General features: G+C 40.6%; 2 protein-coding genes across 3 annotated transcripts; one reads left to right on the top strand and one right to left on the bottom strand.

Moving 5' to 3' along the window:
• The first annotated feature begins 85 nt into the window (after nt 1-85).
• On the top strand, nt 86-7,033 carry hexd (hexosaminidase d). Its single transcript, XM_061755889.1, has 12 exons — nt 86-231; nt 305-396; nt 468-583; nt 677-764; nt 846-1,010; nt 1,086-1,269; nt 4,093-4,164; nt 4,317-4,515; nt 4,622-4,783; nt 4,865-4,972; nt 6,599-6,688; nt 6,786-7,033. Exons 2-12 carry the CDS (start codon nt 310-312, stop codon nt 6,979-6,981), a joined length of 1,467 nt encoding a protein of 488 aa, XP_061611873.1. The 5' UTR covers nt 86-231; nt 305-309; the 3' UTR covers nt 6,982-7,033.
• LOC133469167 (cytochrome b-245 chaperone 1 homolog) lies at nt 6,963-16,499 on the bottom strand. 2 transcript variants are annotated; one of them, XM_061755895.1, is made up of 6 exons: nt 16,334-16,499; nt 13,252-13,339; nt 11,170-11,211; nt 10,933-11,103; nt 10,700-10,844; nt 6,963-7,861 (listed from the first exon to the last, which is right to left on the bottom strand). In XM_061755895.1, the coding sequence occupies exons 2-6, from the start codon at nt 13,337-13,339 to the stop codon at nt 7,714-7,716; spliced, it is 594 nt and encodes a 197-aa protein (XP_061611879.1). In that variant the 5' UTR covers nt 16,334-16,499; the 3' UTR covers nt 6,963-7,713. The 2 variants fall into 2 exon arrangements, with proteins under 2 accessions (XP_061611879.1, XP_061611880.1); XM_061755896.1 differs by having other exon boundaries at nt 11,176-11,211.
• Nucleotides 16,500-16,866: the final 367 nt, after the last annotated feature.

Genomic DNA, 16,866 nt, shown 5'->3' with positions numbered 1-16,866 from the left:
AGCACGCGTCAGACATCATGATTGGCTGGGTTGAAGAGAAAGCTGCTGTTTCATTGGACAACGTGTCGTCCATTCAAGTTGTACGTCACCGAGTATGCGGACATGATCTAAACAAACAGTACACTATTTTATAGTTCTTTATCGGATAAGGTATATATAACAGCGTGTCTTGACATACCTATTCCTGCTTACGCGCATACTTCAGTGGCTCCACAGTGATCTGCCCAACAGGTAAGTGGTCATTTATAAACGGTAAAACACAAAACCTGTTTTATTTATTTTAATGCCAACACTGCTGCCCAAGTCAACATGAATAATCCACCGTGGCCCAACGGAAAGAAAGTTGTTCACTTGGATTTGAAAGGTGCCCCTCCGAAAGTGGAATACCTTTACCAGGTAACTCCTCTCACACAAATAATTTGCATGTAAAGCCGTTATCATATTTGCCTTTTAATCTCACCCTGTAGCTGATAGAATGCTTCTCTCGACTGGGTGCCGATAGCCTTCTCGTGGAATATGAGGACATGTTTCCTTATGAGGGGGCGCTCAAGCTGCTGCAGGCCACAGCACAACCTGCATATAGGTTCAACCATTTCTTGATCTGAATTTATTGACCTGGTATGCTGAAGTGAATTGTAATCAATATTACTGTTTGTGCAATTCTGTGTTTTGTCAGCCGAGATCTGATATTATCCATGCAGAAAGTTGCACAATCTAAGGGAATGGAGGTCATACCACTTGTGCAGACTTTTGGCCATATGGAGGTATGGCAGACATTGTGTTTTGCTGTGATACATTCTCTGCATAATTTGCTACTGTAGTCTGTATTCTTCTCCATGCTGCAGTTTGTGTTGAAGCATCGACCCATGTGGAGCCTGAGAGAAGTGTCAAACTGCGTGGGCACTCTCAATCCCCACAAGGAAGAAGGACTTAAGCTTGTGATGGAGATGCTGAAGCAGGTGGTGGAGCTGCATCCGGGTCTAAAAACACTGCATATAGGTGCAGATGAGGTAATGTAAACAACACATTCTTTTGTTCATTCTCAGGTTTTAGCAATTCTCTTATGGCTTTGTATTTAACTTAAGGTTTACATGTTGGGTGAAGGTGAGATGTCAAAATTGTGGTTGGCTTCCCCGGGACGCACCGTGGAACAACTTTTCTTGACTCACGTTGTATCCGTGGTAAAGTACATCAAGCAGGCGTGGCCTCATATGACCATCATCATGTGGGACGATATGATGAGGGGGATGAGTCACGACACGCTGAAAGGTTCGTTGGAGTTTGCATCTTAAAAAGGAATTCAATGTAAGAAGTACTTTTGTGTCAGATGTCTGACATAATGCAGTAAAGGTTTGATCAATACAATACAATATTATCAGTGTACAAAGAATTTATAGTGAAATGAATGGGAAATATGTTATGACAATTCCAATTTGTATACAATTACGCAAGCAAAAAGAAAGTGGAAGTTAATCTCTACTAAAATAAATTAGTATGTATATGAGGCTTACATGCTTAACAAATGTTTTTGCCACAGCCCTAAGTTACCAAAATATTTTTTTCCCTGTCTATTTAATGGTTGGTACACCATCATGCAGACATTCTTTTACTGAAATAAGATTCTTAATTCTGGAATAGAATTATTTTTGTTGTACATGATTTTTCATATTTCCTATTTCAGAAAAAAAGAGAGAAATTCACTGTTCCAGTAGCTTCCAGAATGGAAACATCTAGACTTGCCGTCTTCCTAAAAATATTATAAAAAAGAAAAAAGCGTATGTTAAATATTTTTAAAATAAGAATAAGGTGCACAGCGATCAATGTACAAAATATTAACACTACAGAGTTGAGGGAATAATATGAGCATTTCCCTCCCAGGGTGGAATTCAAAAGCTGAATGGCATGGGGACAAGGGATTTCCTCAGTCTGTCAGTGGAGCAGGGCAGTGACAGCAGCCTGTCATTGAAGCTGCTTCTCTGCCTCGAGATGGTGCTGTGCAGTGTATGTTGTGGATTGTCCATGATGGACAGAATCTCCTTTCTGCCACAGATATCAGGCTGTCTAACTCTGTTCCCACGACAGAGCCTGCCTTCCTCCTCAGTTTGTCCAGGCGAGAAGCGTCCTTTTTCTTGACGATGCAAACATGAGGGTGCTCCACCACAAACTGGTAGAACATATGCAGCATCTCTTTGCAAATGTTAAAGGAAGTCTGTTTTCTGAGGAATTAAAGGCGGCTCTGTCCTATCCTACACACTGCGGTTAGCGTTGGCAGTCCAGTCACCAGTCCAATCCAGCTACACACCCAGGTACAGTATTTGTACTTTGGTACAACTGCCATGCTGTCACCTTATTTGTAAACCAGTTCCGGGTGGGGCCTAATTGTGCTCAAGTCCACCACCACTTCCATTGTCTTAGTGGTGTTCAGGTGCAGGGTGTTGAAAGCGAATCAGGTGAAAAACGTCAGAATCAGTGTCCTGTACTCCTCCTCCTGTCCACTCCTGACACAATACATCCAACAATCGCAGTGGGGATGTTCTATTCTGTGTTGTTTTCTTCAGAGGGGAAGGGATGCAGGATTCAGAGGTGTGAAAGAGACACTACTGAACTAAACCTGTTGAAAAACTGGTTCATCTGGTTTGCTCTTTCAACATCCCGATTAGCCGTGGAACCTCTCTTGGAACTGATGCTGTTCTTCATCCCAACCCATACCTCCTTCATGGTGTTGTTCTGTAGCTTCTGCTCCAACTTCCTTTTGTACCGCTCCTTTGCCTCCTTGAGCTGGGATCTTGTTTCTTTTTGGAAACGCTTGAGCTTGTGGATCACCGTCTTTTAAGGCTTTCTTCTTCTGAGTTGATGTAGTCAGTAATGCAGTCTGCAACCCCATCCAACTTCCTACACTGAGACCCTTGTCCCTGTGTGTTGTTACACATGCAGTACATCCCAGTTTTTTTTTTTTTTTAGTTTTTTTTCCAGTAAATTTTCTTAAGCACTGTATTGATATTAAAAGGCTAGTATTTTCATTGGCACCCGGTTAATAATTCTGGTACACTGTTAATCAAATACTACAGCCCCACCTCAAAGTTTCGAGTTTGATCATTTATTTTTAAAGACAGAATTCATAGCAGAGCTGTTGAAAGTTAAAAACTTTCAAAGTAGATACATAGAAATAAATGGGAATATATGGGAAATTACATGAATTAATGGAAATAAAGTACAACCCCAATTCCAATGAAGTTGGGACGTTGTGTTAAACATAAATAAAAACAGAATACAATGATTTGCAAATTATGTTCAACCTATATTAAATTGAATACACTACAAAGACAAGATGTTTAATGTTCAAACTGATAAACTTGATTGTTTTTAGCAAATAATCATTAACTTAGAATTTTATGGTTGCAACACGTTCCAAAAAAGCTGGGACAGTTGACAAAAAATACTGAGAAATTTGAGGAACGCTCATCAAACACCTGTTTGGAACATCCCACAGGTAAACAGGCTAATTGGGAACAGGTCGGTGCCATGATTCAGTATAAAAGGAGCTTCCCTGAATTGCTGAGTCATTCACAATTAAAGATGGGGCGAGGTTTACCTCTTTGTGAACAAGTGCGTGAGAAAATAGTCGAACAGCTTAAGGACAATGTTCCTCAACGTACAATTGCAAGGAATTTAGGGATTTCATCATCTACGGTCCATAATATCATCAAGGCTAGGCTCCAGCATGCCCACGACCCGAGTGAGGAGAAGCGGCTCAGAAAATGGATGGATGGATGAATATTGTCATTCAAATATGTAAAAAAAAATATATTAAAACTGAATTAAAAACAAAAACTAAATCAAATAAAAATGAATACATTTTAAAAATGTTATTATGACTCTCCGACTGCATCAGCATAGTCTATGTGGAGTAGACGCGTTCTGATTTACATACAAATGTGGGTTACTTCACCAGGCACAGAACTCCGCCGTAAAATGAGGACCTCCCTGTATATATACAGTATATATTTGATCTATTGTATCAAAGTTTAAAGTAGAAAGTAATAAAGTTGAATGTTTGACATATCATTATCTGTTTTGCTATCCATGACGCAGCTAGTGGTATTGTAGGACTAGTCCAACCGATGCTGTGGGATTACACCCCTAATCTGGATGTGGAGAAAACTGGTATGAACTGTAATTTTGCTATTTTGTAAATCAACAACTGGTATTGCGTAACAATGCCATAATTGTGAAGATTGTTGGTCCTCCAGATCAAGATATGATGCAGTGTATGTTGTTATGGATTTTATTGATGGATTTCCAATTTTCTTGAATAGTCTCGTTGCTGGAGAAGTACTACAGTGCCGGTATGCAAGACATGTGGGCGGCCAGCTCCTTTAAAGGCTCCACCAGTGTTCACACCAATGTACCCAGCACACAGAGACATGTAGAGAACCACTTGCAATGGTTAAAAGTGGCTGCATCTGTATCCTCTGTCTTAAACATTAGGGGTATTGCCATGACAGGCTGGCAAAGGTAAGACTGTTTTTTCACATGACTTTTATAGCATCGTAACCTCATCTACACATGCACAAACGCTCATTAGGTACACAAAGATGACATTGTGTTTTCCCAATGTCAGGTATGACCACCTCTCAGTGCTGTGTGAGCTCATGCCTGTGGCTCTTCCGTCACTAGCAGCTTGTCTCCAAACACTTATCCATGGCCAGTTTAGTCTTGAGGCTCAAAACCAAGTGACTAAAATGTTGGGTGTCTCCTCTGTAGAGGCAGAGTCCATGGGAAGGTGAGGCGATAAACTTAATTTTAATTAAAACAGACATACATGTTAATTCCCATTTCACTTTTTGTCTCATGTTGTGTTTAGCACGTTTGATGACGCCACCCTGTTCCCGGGAAGGAAACTAGCGGAGTCGATTGTGGAACTGGATTCACTACTTTGTGTTGAGGACATAAGGTCTTTTGAAAAAAATATGTGAGTTGCTTGGTTAAACATGGGCAGTAGCCTAGCACGTTTGGCTCATAGTTCTGATCTCTGGGGTTCAAATCTTGGCTCAGACGCTCCTGTGTAGCCTTTGCATGTTCTGCCTGCGTTTGCGTGGGTTTTGCATTGCATTACGTTTAGTTTAGCTATGATGTGTTGTTATTCTTCGCTCTGTAAGATTAATGTAACATTCTAAACTGTCCACTGTTGTGTGAATGTGAGTCTCACCAGAGAAAGGAGGGGGGAAATGACTGTGCTCAAGTGCAAAAACCCAGGGCCCATTTCCATAATGGGTTACCACAGAGTACACTTATCTGAAACACTTTGAACTTGGAGTCTTTGCGTAAAGAGTTATTCAGAACCACTCTCAAAGCAACTCCGAGCAAGGAGAAATCAAAAACCTTTATCTTAGTGAGGAGGTGGAGTTGACACCATTTTCAAGAGTGAACTCTTATTGGTTGTCCCCCCAAAAAAACACAGGGTGAGAGGGCAGGGTGTGCAGTGGCTCAGTTACATGAATCAGCACTGACCCCTCGAAATAGTGAAAAGTGACCTGTAATTCTTGATCCTTGGGGCATTTTAACAGAAGCATGTTAAGGCACCTGGAAACTGTTTTAAATTGTGAATTAAATGTGTAATATATCTCCCTTAACATAAACATTTTCTAATGGTACACTAACTCATAAAGCTGCCATCAATCACTCCAACTCCAATAAATAAAAACAATTCAGAGCCTGCAAAGTGTGGAAGTCATTTACATAAGACTGCCACATGGTATTTATAAGATTAAGAACTCCTCAAATTATTTCTGTGATCATTTTCTGACAGAAGCTGTGACCCCAATCATTGGTGTCAACAATTATCTTACTGATAACACCTAGAACATTCTATAAACATGCAAAGTCCTGAGCTGAGTCAAATCTGAACCTCTTGACTGTGAGGCAGATGTGCTAACCACACGATCCACTTCAAATGTTTTCATTGTCAGCCATTGTGTGTAGCAGATCCTCTGTAATTTTAGATCTTGTGGCCATTTTGTTTTGTGGTTAAGATTATTATTGTCTCTTAAAAGTCCTGCTCTGCATTCCTAGCATGTTAAGCGTAGGGGCATTTTTAAGGGTTAAAATCCTTTGGGAAAAGTTTTTCTCTTTACAATGAATCAACTCTCAGAATTGTAGCTAACCCTGCATTTCATGGAATGATTGGGCATGGTTTTTCCAGAAATGAGTCATTTGGATAGATCTACACTTAGCACTTTGATTCTTTATGGATACAAACCCAGGTCCAGAAGGACACAATGCAATGAGTTTGGTGTTGAAGAAACTGCACACAGCCCAGACCTCAACCCATCGAACACCAATGGGATGAACTACAATGGACAATTACAATGCAATTACAGCTTCTTGTCTCACATCAACTCCCACTGAAACAAGTCTTAGAAGGAAGTCTTCCCAGAAAAAAAGGAAGCTGCAAACGGGTCGATCAACCCGAAATTTTGTTTTCCAGGATGAGGTGTCCAATGTGCACGCCTCCAAAATACATACTTTTCTAGATACCAACAATGTAGTAATTATATTGACTTCTAAATGGTTAAATTAAGTCTGTATGTAACCTCAGGTATGTACGAGGATGGTTCAGTCCCTACCACAGATCAAGAAGAATGGCAAATCCTCTAATCACCGTGCAGATTCAGAGTCAAGCATCAACGTAAGCAAACACTTCTCATGTTACATGTTGGACACAATCTTTTCTTGCATGTGAAATGTGTTCTGATCACGAATACTTCACAATCTTGTCTCCCAAGGTATTTGGCTCTATTGCAACAGAAGATAGATGTTGTAAGGGAGGAGATGATCCATCTTTATCCAGATTCAGCAGCTCAAGAGTGGATAGATGAACATGTTAGCCCAGTGATTGCCCCCCTTCAGAGGATTATAGATGAAATCACAGAGTGCACAATAGAGATAGTTCCAGAGAATAATTTTTCATCTCAGCACTGAATAGTTTTTTTATGTATAAGATGCATTTTAATAAAGACAAACAAGAATTTTTTGATTTTTGAATACAAAACATATGATTCCAGAAAATATAAACATGAAAAAAAAAAATCGAATCCAACAGTAGAAACAAAAAGATTTTCAAGTGGTTTTAAGTAACTTGTTTGGATTTCAATACAGCCCTGATTTAGAATACACAGTCAAACAAAAATATTAATGTATTTGGTTCACAAAAGACCGGCAACAAACGGTGAAATTCACACACAATTTACTGTTGGTTGAGTCATGGAAATTTTTCATGGGTGATTACTGTTGGTACATGCATTCATCCTGGTTGCCAGCTGTTTGAGTATAAACAACCAAAATGTGGTTGGTCCCGTAAATTGTGCAAACAGCCTTTTCAGTTGACATACATAATAAATACCAAACTGTTCAGTAGGAAGGCACAGTAAATCTGCAACATGGAGTGTTTTGTAATAGTAATTAGATCATAGTTGTTTTAACAGTGTAAAACGAATAGAAATAAGTCACCATACTCCCAAAATAGAATACAGCTAGATAATATTTTCCTTAACTGTCACTACTAACATTCTGTTAAAAAAAAATGCCTGTACTTTATTTAAAGTCAGTAAGTGAGCACACCAAGCAATGAAAGCATCTCAGTAACCTTAGCCACTGTTATTCCTTAGCCGTGGCATCATCCCGAACTCAATTTCAAAGTAGATGACGTAGAGGTCAAGCTTTTTCTTTTTCATCCTCTGAATCACTGCTGTTATCCAAAAAATCAGCTTCCTCCTCTGCATACTCAGCCATTTCCTTCTGCTGCCGGCGCTCCTCCATCCCCAAAAAGCGCTTCAGCAATGCAGCTATAGCCTCCACATCACTGATGAGTATCACAAGGAAAAAAGTAGAGCATTAGATTAGATGTTCTCACACTTTGATGTAATTTAACTGTTCAGTTTTTTAATCATAACAACAACATACTTGCATTGCAAATTCAGAGTTTATGCCCACTAAACTGACATTTAGTGAAGTACCTGAGGTCATGTGTGATTCGTTGCTCAGTGTCTAATGCGACATCATTACAGCCTCCCCCCAAAAACAAGTGTTTTTTAATAAGGAAAATAGCATTCTATAATGTTGCACTTTACTGTACAAAAAATAATAAGTATTTAAATATAAATGTAAAGAATTAAATAGCTTTTGCATCATGGTAACTCATTTTGATTCTGTGGCTCCTGGTATATGCGTCTTGGCCACCTGTGGGCAGTACAACAGACATGGCTATACATGGAGACGGTCAAAACTCTTCAGTAATCTGCAGTAATATTTGTCGTTTTTTGCATTGCAATTGCTTCTGGGCCTATTGTTATATTATCTGTATATTATATGTCACTCCACTGTTTGTGTTCAAACATCTGTTGCTTAAAATGTTATAACACTGTGACAGCGATGCTATTCATTACCCTTTCTGTTGCATTTTACAACCCCAATTCCAATGAAGTTGGGACGTTGTGTTAAACAAATAAAAACAGAATACAATGATTTGCAAATCATGTTGGACCTATATTTAATTGAATACACTACAAAGACAAGATATTTAATGTTCAAACTGAAAAACTTTATTGTTTTTAGCAAATAATCATTAACTTTAATTTTATGGCTGCAACACGTTCCAAATAAGCTGGGACAAGGTCATGTTTACCACGGTGTTACATCACCTTTTCTTTTAACAACATTCAATAAACGTTTGGGAACTGAGGACACTAATTGTTGAAGCTCTGTAGGTAGAATTCTTTCCTATTCTTTCTTGATGCACAGCTTCAGTTCAACAGTCCGGGGTCTCCGTTGTCGTATTTTACGCTTAATAATGCGCCACACATTTTCAATGGGAGACAGATCTGAACTGCAGGCAGGCCAGTCTAGTGCCCGCACTCTTTTACTATGAAGCCACGCTGTTGTAACACGTGAAGAATGTAGTTTGGAATTGTCTTGCTGAAATAAGCAGGGGCGTCCGTGAAAAAGTCGTTGCTTGGATGGAAGCATATGTTTCTCCAAAACCTGTATGTACCTTACAGCATTAATGGTGCCTTCACAGATGTGTAAGTTACCCATGCCATTGGCACTAACAGAGCCCCATACCATCACAAATGCTGGCTTTTGAACTTTGCGTCCATAACTGTCCGGATGGTTCTTTTCCTCTTTGGCCCGGAGGACACGACATCCACAAATTCCCAAAACAATTTGAAATGTGGACTCATCGGACCACAGAACACTTTTCCACTTTGCGTCAGTCCATCTTAGATGAGCTCAGGCCCAGAGAAGCCGGCGGCGTTTCTGGGTGTTGTTGATAAATGGCTTTTGCTTTGCATTGTAGAGTTTCAAGTTGCACTTACGGATGTAGTGCCAAACTGTATTTACTGAGATCGTTTTTTTGAAGTGTTCCTGAGCCCATGTGGCGATATCATTTACACATTGATGTCGGTTTTTTATGCAGTGCCACCTGAGGGATCGAAGGTCACGGCATTCAATGTTGGTTTTCGGCCTTGCCGCTTACATGCAGTGATTTCTCCAGATTCTCTGAACCTTTTGATTAAATTATGGGCCCTAGATGATGAAATCCCTAAATTCCTTGCATTTGTACGTTGAGGGACATTGTCCTTAAACTGTTCGACTATTTTCTCAAGCACTTGTTCACAAAGAGGTGAACCTCGCCCCATCTTTGCTTGTGAATAACTGAGTAATTCAGGGAAGCTCCTTTTATACCCAATCATGGCACCCACCTGTACCCAATTAGCCTGTTCACCTATGGGATGTTCCAAACAGGTGTGAGAGCATTCCTCAACTTTCTCAGTCTTTTTTGCCACCTGTCCCAGCTTTTTGGGAACGTGTTGCAGCCATAGAATTCTAAGTTAATGATTTATTTCCTCACAATAAAGTTTATCAGTTTGAACATCAAATATCTTTTTTGCATTCAATTAAATATAGGTTGAACATGATTTGCAAATCATTGTATTCTGTTTGGCGGCACAGTAGCCGACTGGTTAGAGCGTCAGCCTCACAGTTCCCGGGTCCTGCCTGTGTGGAGTTTGCATGTTTTCCCCGTGCCTGCGTGGGTATTCTCCGGGCACTCCGGTTTCCTCCCACATCCCAAAAACATGCATTGATTGGAGACTCTAAATTGCCCGTAGGTGTGACTGTGAGTGTGAATGGTTGTTTTTTTGTATGTGCCCTGCGATTGGCTGGCAACCAGTTCAGGGTGAACCCCGCCTCCTGCCCGATGACAGCTGGGATAGGCTCCAGCACGCCCGCGACCCTAGTGAGGAGAAGCGGCTCAGAAAATGGATGGATGGATGTATTCTGTTTTTATTTATGTTTAACACAATGTCCCAACTTCATTGGAATTGGGGTTGTACATTGTTTGTTAGCATTAAGCTAAGCAGACTTTCCTAAGGCCGGAGCCAAGATTCAAACCCTGAACCTCAGAACTGTGAAGCAGACATGCTAACCACAAGTTCACCCAAAATCACGCATGCATACTGTAGTCGATTAACTGTCCATAGGTATGAAAGGGAGTGTGAGTGTAGTTGTTCGTGTATGTGCCTGTGATTGACTGGTGACAAGTCATGTGTGCACCCTGCCTCTCGCCCAAATTGTATGACCTTAGAGATGTTCAACTTTAAAAGTATATTGTATTAGTGTGTTCATGGTAAGGATCTACCTTCGCCCCCCGAGTGTGGCACTCTGCGTCAGGGGGTAGGAGAAACCTGTAGCCAGGCGCAACATAAGGAGGTAGCCTTTCCCCAAATATCGAACCCTTTCTTCTTCAACGCAGACATCATGTAGATGCCTCAAGTCCAAGACAACTTAAAAGGAGAGGAAAGGCAAAGCATTTATTTTGGATTTGCGTTTCTGCGCCCCCAAGTGGATAACTAAACCTCTGTCATTACTTACCTTTCTCTTGCCCCTTTTTCCATAGCGTCAGAACTAAAGTGTACAAGCTAATGGTTTTGAGTTGAATCTCATTGTTAGTTTTGTCAAACACTGCCTCTTCCCATTCTTCCATGTTCTGAATGGCCACAAACAGACAGCCGGTCACATAGAAAAGCTTCCACAAGATGCTATCTGTGTAGAAAACATATACAAAAATTAAAAATTGTCAGGTAATCCTGTAAAATTGAGATTTTGAACCTGTACTGTAGTAGGCAGCTGCGAACCCAATGGATGTCATCCCTGGAGAAAATGGAGGTAAGAAGACACATTTTGTTATGTTCATTGGGGATACATTTACAACACCAATTCCAATGAAGTTGGGACGTTGTGTTAAACATAAATAAAAACAGAATATATGCATCCATCCATCCATCCATTTTCTGAGCCACTTCCCCTCTCTAGGGTCGCGGGCGTGCTGGAGCCTATCCCAGCTATCATCGGGCAGGTGGCGGGGTACACCCTGAACTGGTTGCCAGCCAATCGCAGGGCACATATAAACAAACAAACATTTGCACTCACATTCACACCTACGGGCAATTTTGAGTTGTCAATTAACCTACCATGCATGTTTTTGAGATGTGGGAGGAAACCGGAGGGCCTGGAGAAAACCCACGCAGGCACGGGGAGAACATGCAAACTCCACACAGGCGGGTCCGGGAATTGAACCCCGGTCCTCAGAATTGTGAGACACACGCTCTAACCAGTCGTCCACCGTGCCACCCATATTTTCATATATATTGTAAAACACAATGATTTGCAAATCATGTTCAGCCTATATTTAATTGAATACACTACAAAGACAAGATATTTAATGTTCAAATTGATAAACTTGATTGTTTTTAGCTTATAATCATTAACTTTGAATTTTATGGCTGCAACACGTTCCAAAAACAACTGGGACACGTGGAAAAAAATTGAGGAATGCTTATCAAACACCTGTTTGGAACATCCCATAGGTGAACAGGCTAATTGGGAACAGGTGGGTGCCATGATCGGGTATAAAAGGAGCTTCCCTGAATTGCTCTGTCTTTCACAAGCAAAGATGGGGCGAGGTTCACATCTTTGTGAACAAGTGCGTGAGAAAATAGTCGAACGGTTTAAGCACAATGTTCCCCAACGTACAATTGCAAGGAATTTAGGGATTTCATCATCTACGGTCCATAATATAATAAAAAGGTTCAGCGAATCTGGAGAAATCACTGCATGTAAGCAGCAAGGCCGAAAACCAATATTGAATGCCCGTGACCTTCGAGCCCTCAGGCGGCACTGCATCAAAACCCGACATCAATGTGTGAAGGATATCACCACATGGGCTCAGGAACACTTCAGAAAACCAATCTCAGTAAATACAGTTTGGCACTACATCCGTAAGTGCAACTTGAAACTCTACTGTGCAAAGCAAAAGCCATTTATCAACAACACCCAGAAACGCCGCCGGCTTCTCTGGGCCTGAGCTCATCTAAGATGGACTGATGTAAAGTGGAAAAGTGTTCTGTGGTCTGACGAGTCCACATTTCAAATTGTTTTCGGAAATTGTGGACGTCGTGTCCTCCGGGCCAAAGAGGAAAAGAACCATCCGAACTGTTATGGACGCAAAGTTCAAAAGCCAGCATCTGTGATGGTATGGGGCTGTGTTAGTGCCAATGGCATGTGTAACTTACACATCTGTGAAGGCACCATTAATGCTGAAAGCTACATACAGGTTTTGGAGAAACATATGCTGCCATCCAAGCAACGTCTTTTTCATGGACGCCCCTGCTTATTTCAGCAAGACAATGCCAAACCACATTCTGCACGTGTTACAACAGCGTGGCTTCATAGTAAAAGAGTGCGGGCACTAGACTGGCCTGCCTGCAGTCCAGACCTGTCTCCCATTGAAAATGTGTGGCGCATTATGAAGCGTAAAATATGACAACGGAGACCCCGGACTGTTGAACAGCTGAAGCTGTACATCAAGTAAAAAGTGTCCTCAGTTCGCAAACATTTATTGAATCTTAAAAGAAAAGGTAATGTAACACAGTGGTAAACATGACCCTGTTCCAGCTTTTTTGGAACGTGTTGCAGCCATAAAATTCTAAGTTAATGATTACTTGCTAAAAACAAAGTTTATCAGTTTGAACATTAAATATATTGTCTTTGTAGTGTATTCAATTGAATATAGGTCGAACATGATTTGCAAATCATTATATTCTGTTTTTATTTATGTTTAACACAACGTCCCAACTTCATTGGAATTGGGGTTGTATTTCATTTAACTATACAAATAAGAAAAATATGTACCAATAAAAAGAGACCAGGAACGGATGCCGGGGTTTCTCTTCAGGTGCAGCATTGTCGAGCTGCGCTGCTCTACAACCATGTAACCCATCTAAAACAAGGGACAAAAACATGTTCGTTCAAACTACAGACTCACGGAACATTGTTGCTTATTTATATATATATATATTTTTTTTAGGCTTTACACGATCAGGCTTTTTGGGGCCGATCAGCGAGTTAAAAAAAAAAAAAAAAACAATAACGATGGAGCAATGTGTCTATTTAAATGACTTGTTCATTTACTGTATATACTTGTGTACTGTATACTGAGTCTCTTCAAAAATATCTTGTCAAGTCATGTATTCTAATCAGTCAGGTCAAACCAACATTACAACATGACAGAAATAATGCGAGCTAATTTACCAATTAAATTACTTTATTGTAATTGAATTACTTCACACACACCAAAACCTTAGCGCATGATTCGACAGAACGCTGCCATGTTCACGTACAACCGTTAGCTTGCTAGGCTACATAACGTTTTGTTGCCTGCTTGCGAGCCATATTGTATTAAAACTACGTTAACATATCTCAAGCAGTTCTTGAATTAAACTCCTCTCCCGAGCACCGGTCACCACCAGCACACGGTTTTCCCCATTTTGTTCTTATAATACACGAGACGCGATCCATTGTTGTTGTCGTCGCCGTGGTAACGTGTATCCAGTCGGCTTTGAGTTGACAAGATAAAGCCCAGTGATCGTAAAAGACGGGATGCGGTGGTATCGGAATACAAGATTTATTGCAGTAGTCTGACATAGTGCAATCGTGAAAGACCAAATTTGTCTTGTCGTCTGATGCACGCATTACGTTTTGTCTGTCTCAGACGTGTCTGTCCCACACCGCTGACATGTTTTTTTTTTTTTTTAAATAACTTTACTGGCTGTCTGATATTTACAGTATTACGTCAAAAGACATGCAACAAGGCTAAAAATAAACCAGCTTTTGGATTCAAATATAACGTACACGATGGCGACGCGGAGTAAATCTAAACACAGAGCCGATCAATGTCATCATTGATCAGATCGCCGAATAATTACATTAAAGCCGATCAGCATAAAATGGTAATTATCGGCCGATACCGATCAAATCGGTGTAAGGTCTAATATTATATACACATACACGGAACAAAAACATAAACGCAACACTTTACCTTGCTCCCGTTTTTCGTGAGCTGGACTTTTTCTGCATACACAAAAGGCCATTTCCCTCAAATATTGTTCACAAATCTGTCTAAATCTGTGTTAGTGAGCATTTCTCCTTTGTCGAGATAATCCATCCCACCTCACAGGTGTGGCATATCAAGATGCTGATTAGATAGCATGATTATTGCACAGGTGTGCCTTAGGCTGGCTACAATAAAAGGTCACTCTGAAATGTGCAGTTTTGCTTTATTGTGGGAGTCTGGGGGGGTTATAAAACCAGTCAGTATCTGGTGTGACCACCATTTGCCTCACAGAGTGCAACACATCTCCTTTGCATAGAGTTGATCAGGTTGTTGATTGTGGCCTGTGGAATGTTGGTCCACTCCTCTTCAATGGCTGTGTGAAGTTGCTGGATATTGGCAGGAACTGGAACACGCTGTCGTATACGCCGATCCAGAGCATCCCAAACATGCTCAATGGGTGACATGTCCAGGGAGTATGCTGTCCATGCAAGAACTGGCATCTTTTCAGCTTCCAGGAATTATGTACAGATCCTTGCAACATGGGGCCGTGCATTATCATGCTGCAACATGAGGTGATGGTCGTAAATGAGTCGCACAACAATGTGCCTCGGGCTCTCATCATGGTATCTCTGTGCTTTCAAAATGCCAGCAATGAAATGCACCTGTGTTCGTTGCTCATAACATACGCTGCCCATACCATCACCCCACTGCTACCATGGGCCACTCGATCCACAACAGTGACATCAGCAAACCGTTCACCCACACGACGCTACACATGCTGTCTGCCATCTGCCCTGAACAGTGAAAACCGGGATTCATCCGTGAAGAGAACACCTCTCCAACATGCCAGACGCCATCGAATGTGAGCATTCGCCCACTCAAGTCGGTTACGACGACAAACTGCAGTCAGGTCGAGACCCCGATGAGGATGACGAGCATGCAGATGACCTTCCCTGAGACGGTTTCTGACAGTTTGTGCAGAAATTCTTTCGTTATGCAAACCAATTGTTGCAGCAGCTGTCCGGGTGGCTGGTCTCAGACGATCTTGGAGGTGAACACGCTGGATGTGGAGGTCCTGGGCTGGTGTGGTTATACGTGGTCTGCGGTTGTGAGGCCCGTTGGATGTACTGCCAAATTATCTGAAAAGCCTTTGGAGACGGCTTATGGTAGAGAAATAAACGTTCAATTTACCGGCAACAGCTATGGTGGACATTCCTGCAGTCAGCATGCCAATTGCACGCTCCCTCAGAACTTGCAACATCTGTGCTGTGTGATAAAACTGCACGTTTCAGAGTGGCCTGTTATTGTGACACCTGTGCAATAATCATGCCGTCTAATCAGCATCTTGATATGCCACACGTGTGATGTGGGATGGATTATGTCGACAAAGGAGAAATGCTCACTAACACAGACTTAGACAGGTTTGTGAACAATATTTGAGGGAAATGGCCTTTTGTGTCTGTCCAGCTCACGAAAAATGGGAGCAAAAGGTGTTGCGTTTATATTTTTGTTCAGTGTGTGTGTGTGTGTGTGTGTGTGTATATATATATATATATATATATATATATATATATATATATATATATATATATATATATATATATAAACAGTATATTGTTATATTTTCCAAAATAAATTATTGGTCATTCTAACATTACATGTTCTTATCTATCGGTTTTAGAAGCCAATTCTTCCGTTTAAATTACAACTCCTCACCAAATATAGCAGTACTGAGTGTATGTATGAGGCTTTTCTCCAAAATGTAACCATTTTGAGGGTTGTAAATATAAAATTGTACCAGGAAGCACAACAAGTAAACAAGATGCTGTTCAACAACGTTAACTCCTTTCATTGCCTAAAAAAAACCACCAAATACCTTACCTTAAATAACTAAATATACGTAGGGTTTCTCCCCTCCCAAAGAAAAATAAAAATAAAATAAAAAATATATAAAATGAAAAGGTGTATTACACTAGATGAATAAATAAGGAAGTTCTACTCGTGTAATTGTACTGTCTTGAATGGCTGATACTTCCTTCCTGGATGCTTGTCGGCTGATTGGATGGTTCACTTCCGCTGCGCTTCAAAATAAAAGCTATTTAAATATGTGCAAACTTGAAGTCTTCCTCACTATAACTCAAAATTGTACCATATATATGTACTTTAATGTTATAATATTTTAATCAAGAAAAATTCGCCCAATTTATACGGTAAATTGTAAATCTAGTTCCACTTTGTACATCTGTACTGCGTTTTGGCGTTTTGAAAATTAACTTAATAAATCCTGTCATATATACATTAAAATTTCTACAATATTGGAAGCATAATATTTAATTTAAAAAAATATTTTTTTTTTTGTTTAGCTCGTGCTCATAGAGTACTTCCGTACAGGGAGGGGTCTACGTTGTGCGCAA

Source organism: Phyllopteryx taeniolatus, chromosome 19 (genome assembly GCF_024500385.1).
Source record: "Phyllopteryx taeniolatus isolate TA_2022b chromosome 19, UOR_Ptae_1.2, whole genome shotgun sequence".
Classification (NCBI taxonomy): domain Eukaryota; kingdom Metazoa; phylum Chordata; class Actinopteri; order Syngnathiformes; family Syngnathidae; genus Phyllopteryx; species Phyllopteryx taeniolatus.
The sequence above is the reverse complement of the archived record's forward strand: the minus strand, read 5'-3'. Positions and strand labels throughout refer to the sequence as shown.

Bases quoted from the DNA above. Each gene is read 5' to 3' on its own strand.
- LOC133469167 (XM_061755895.1), bottom strand. From the start codon at position 13,339: ATGGGTTACATGGTTGTAGAGCAGCGCAGCTCGACAATGCTGCACCTG. The intron at 11,212-13,251 runs GTACATATTTTT...CATTTTCTCCAG, and splicing joins TTCCTGGTCTCTTTTTATTG to GGATGACATCCATTGGGTTC. The intron at 7,862-10,699 runs GTAGATCCTTAC...GATACTCATCAG, and splicing joins GCCACACTCGGGGGGCGAAG to TGATGTGGAGGCTATAGCTG.
- hexd (XM_061755889.1), top strand. From the start codon at position 310: ATGAATAATCCACCGTGGCCCAACGGAAAGAAAGTTGTTCACTTGGAT. The intron at 1,270-4,092 runs GTTCGTTGGAGT...TCCATGACGCAG, and splicing joins GAGTCACGACACGCTGAAAG to CTAGTGGTATTGTAGGACTA. The intron at 4,165-4,316 runs GTATGAACTGTA...TTTCTTGAATAG, and splicing joins TCTGGATGTGGAGAAAACTG to TCTCGTTGCTGGAGAAGTAC.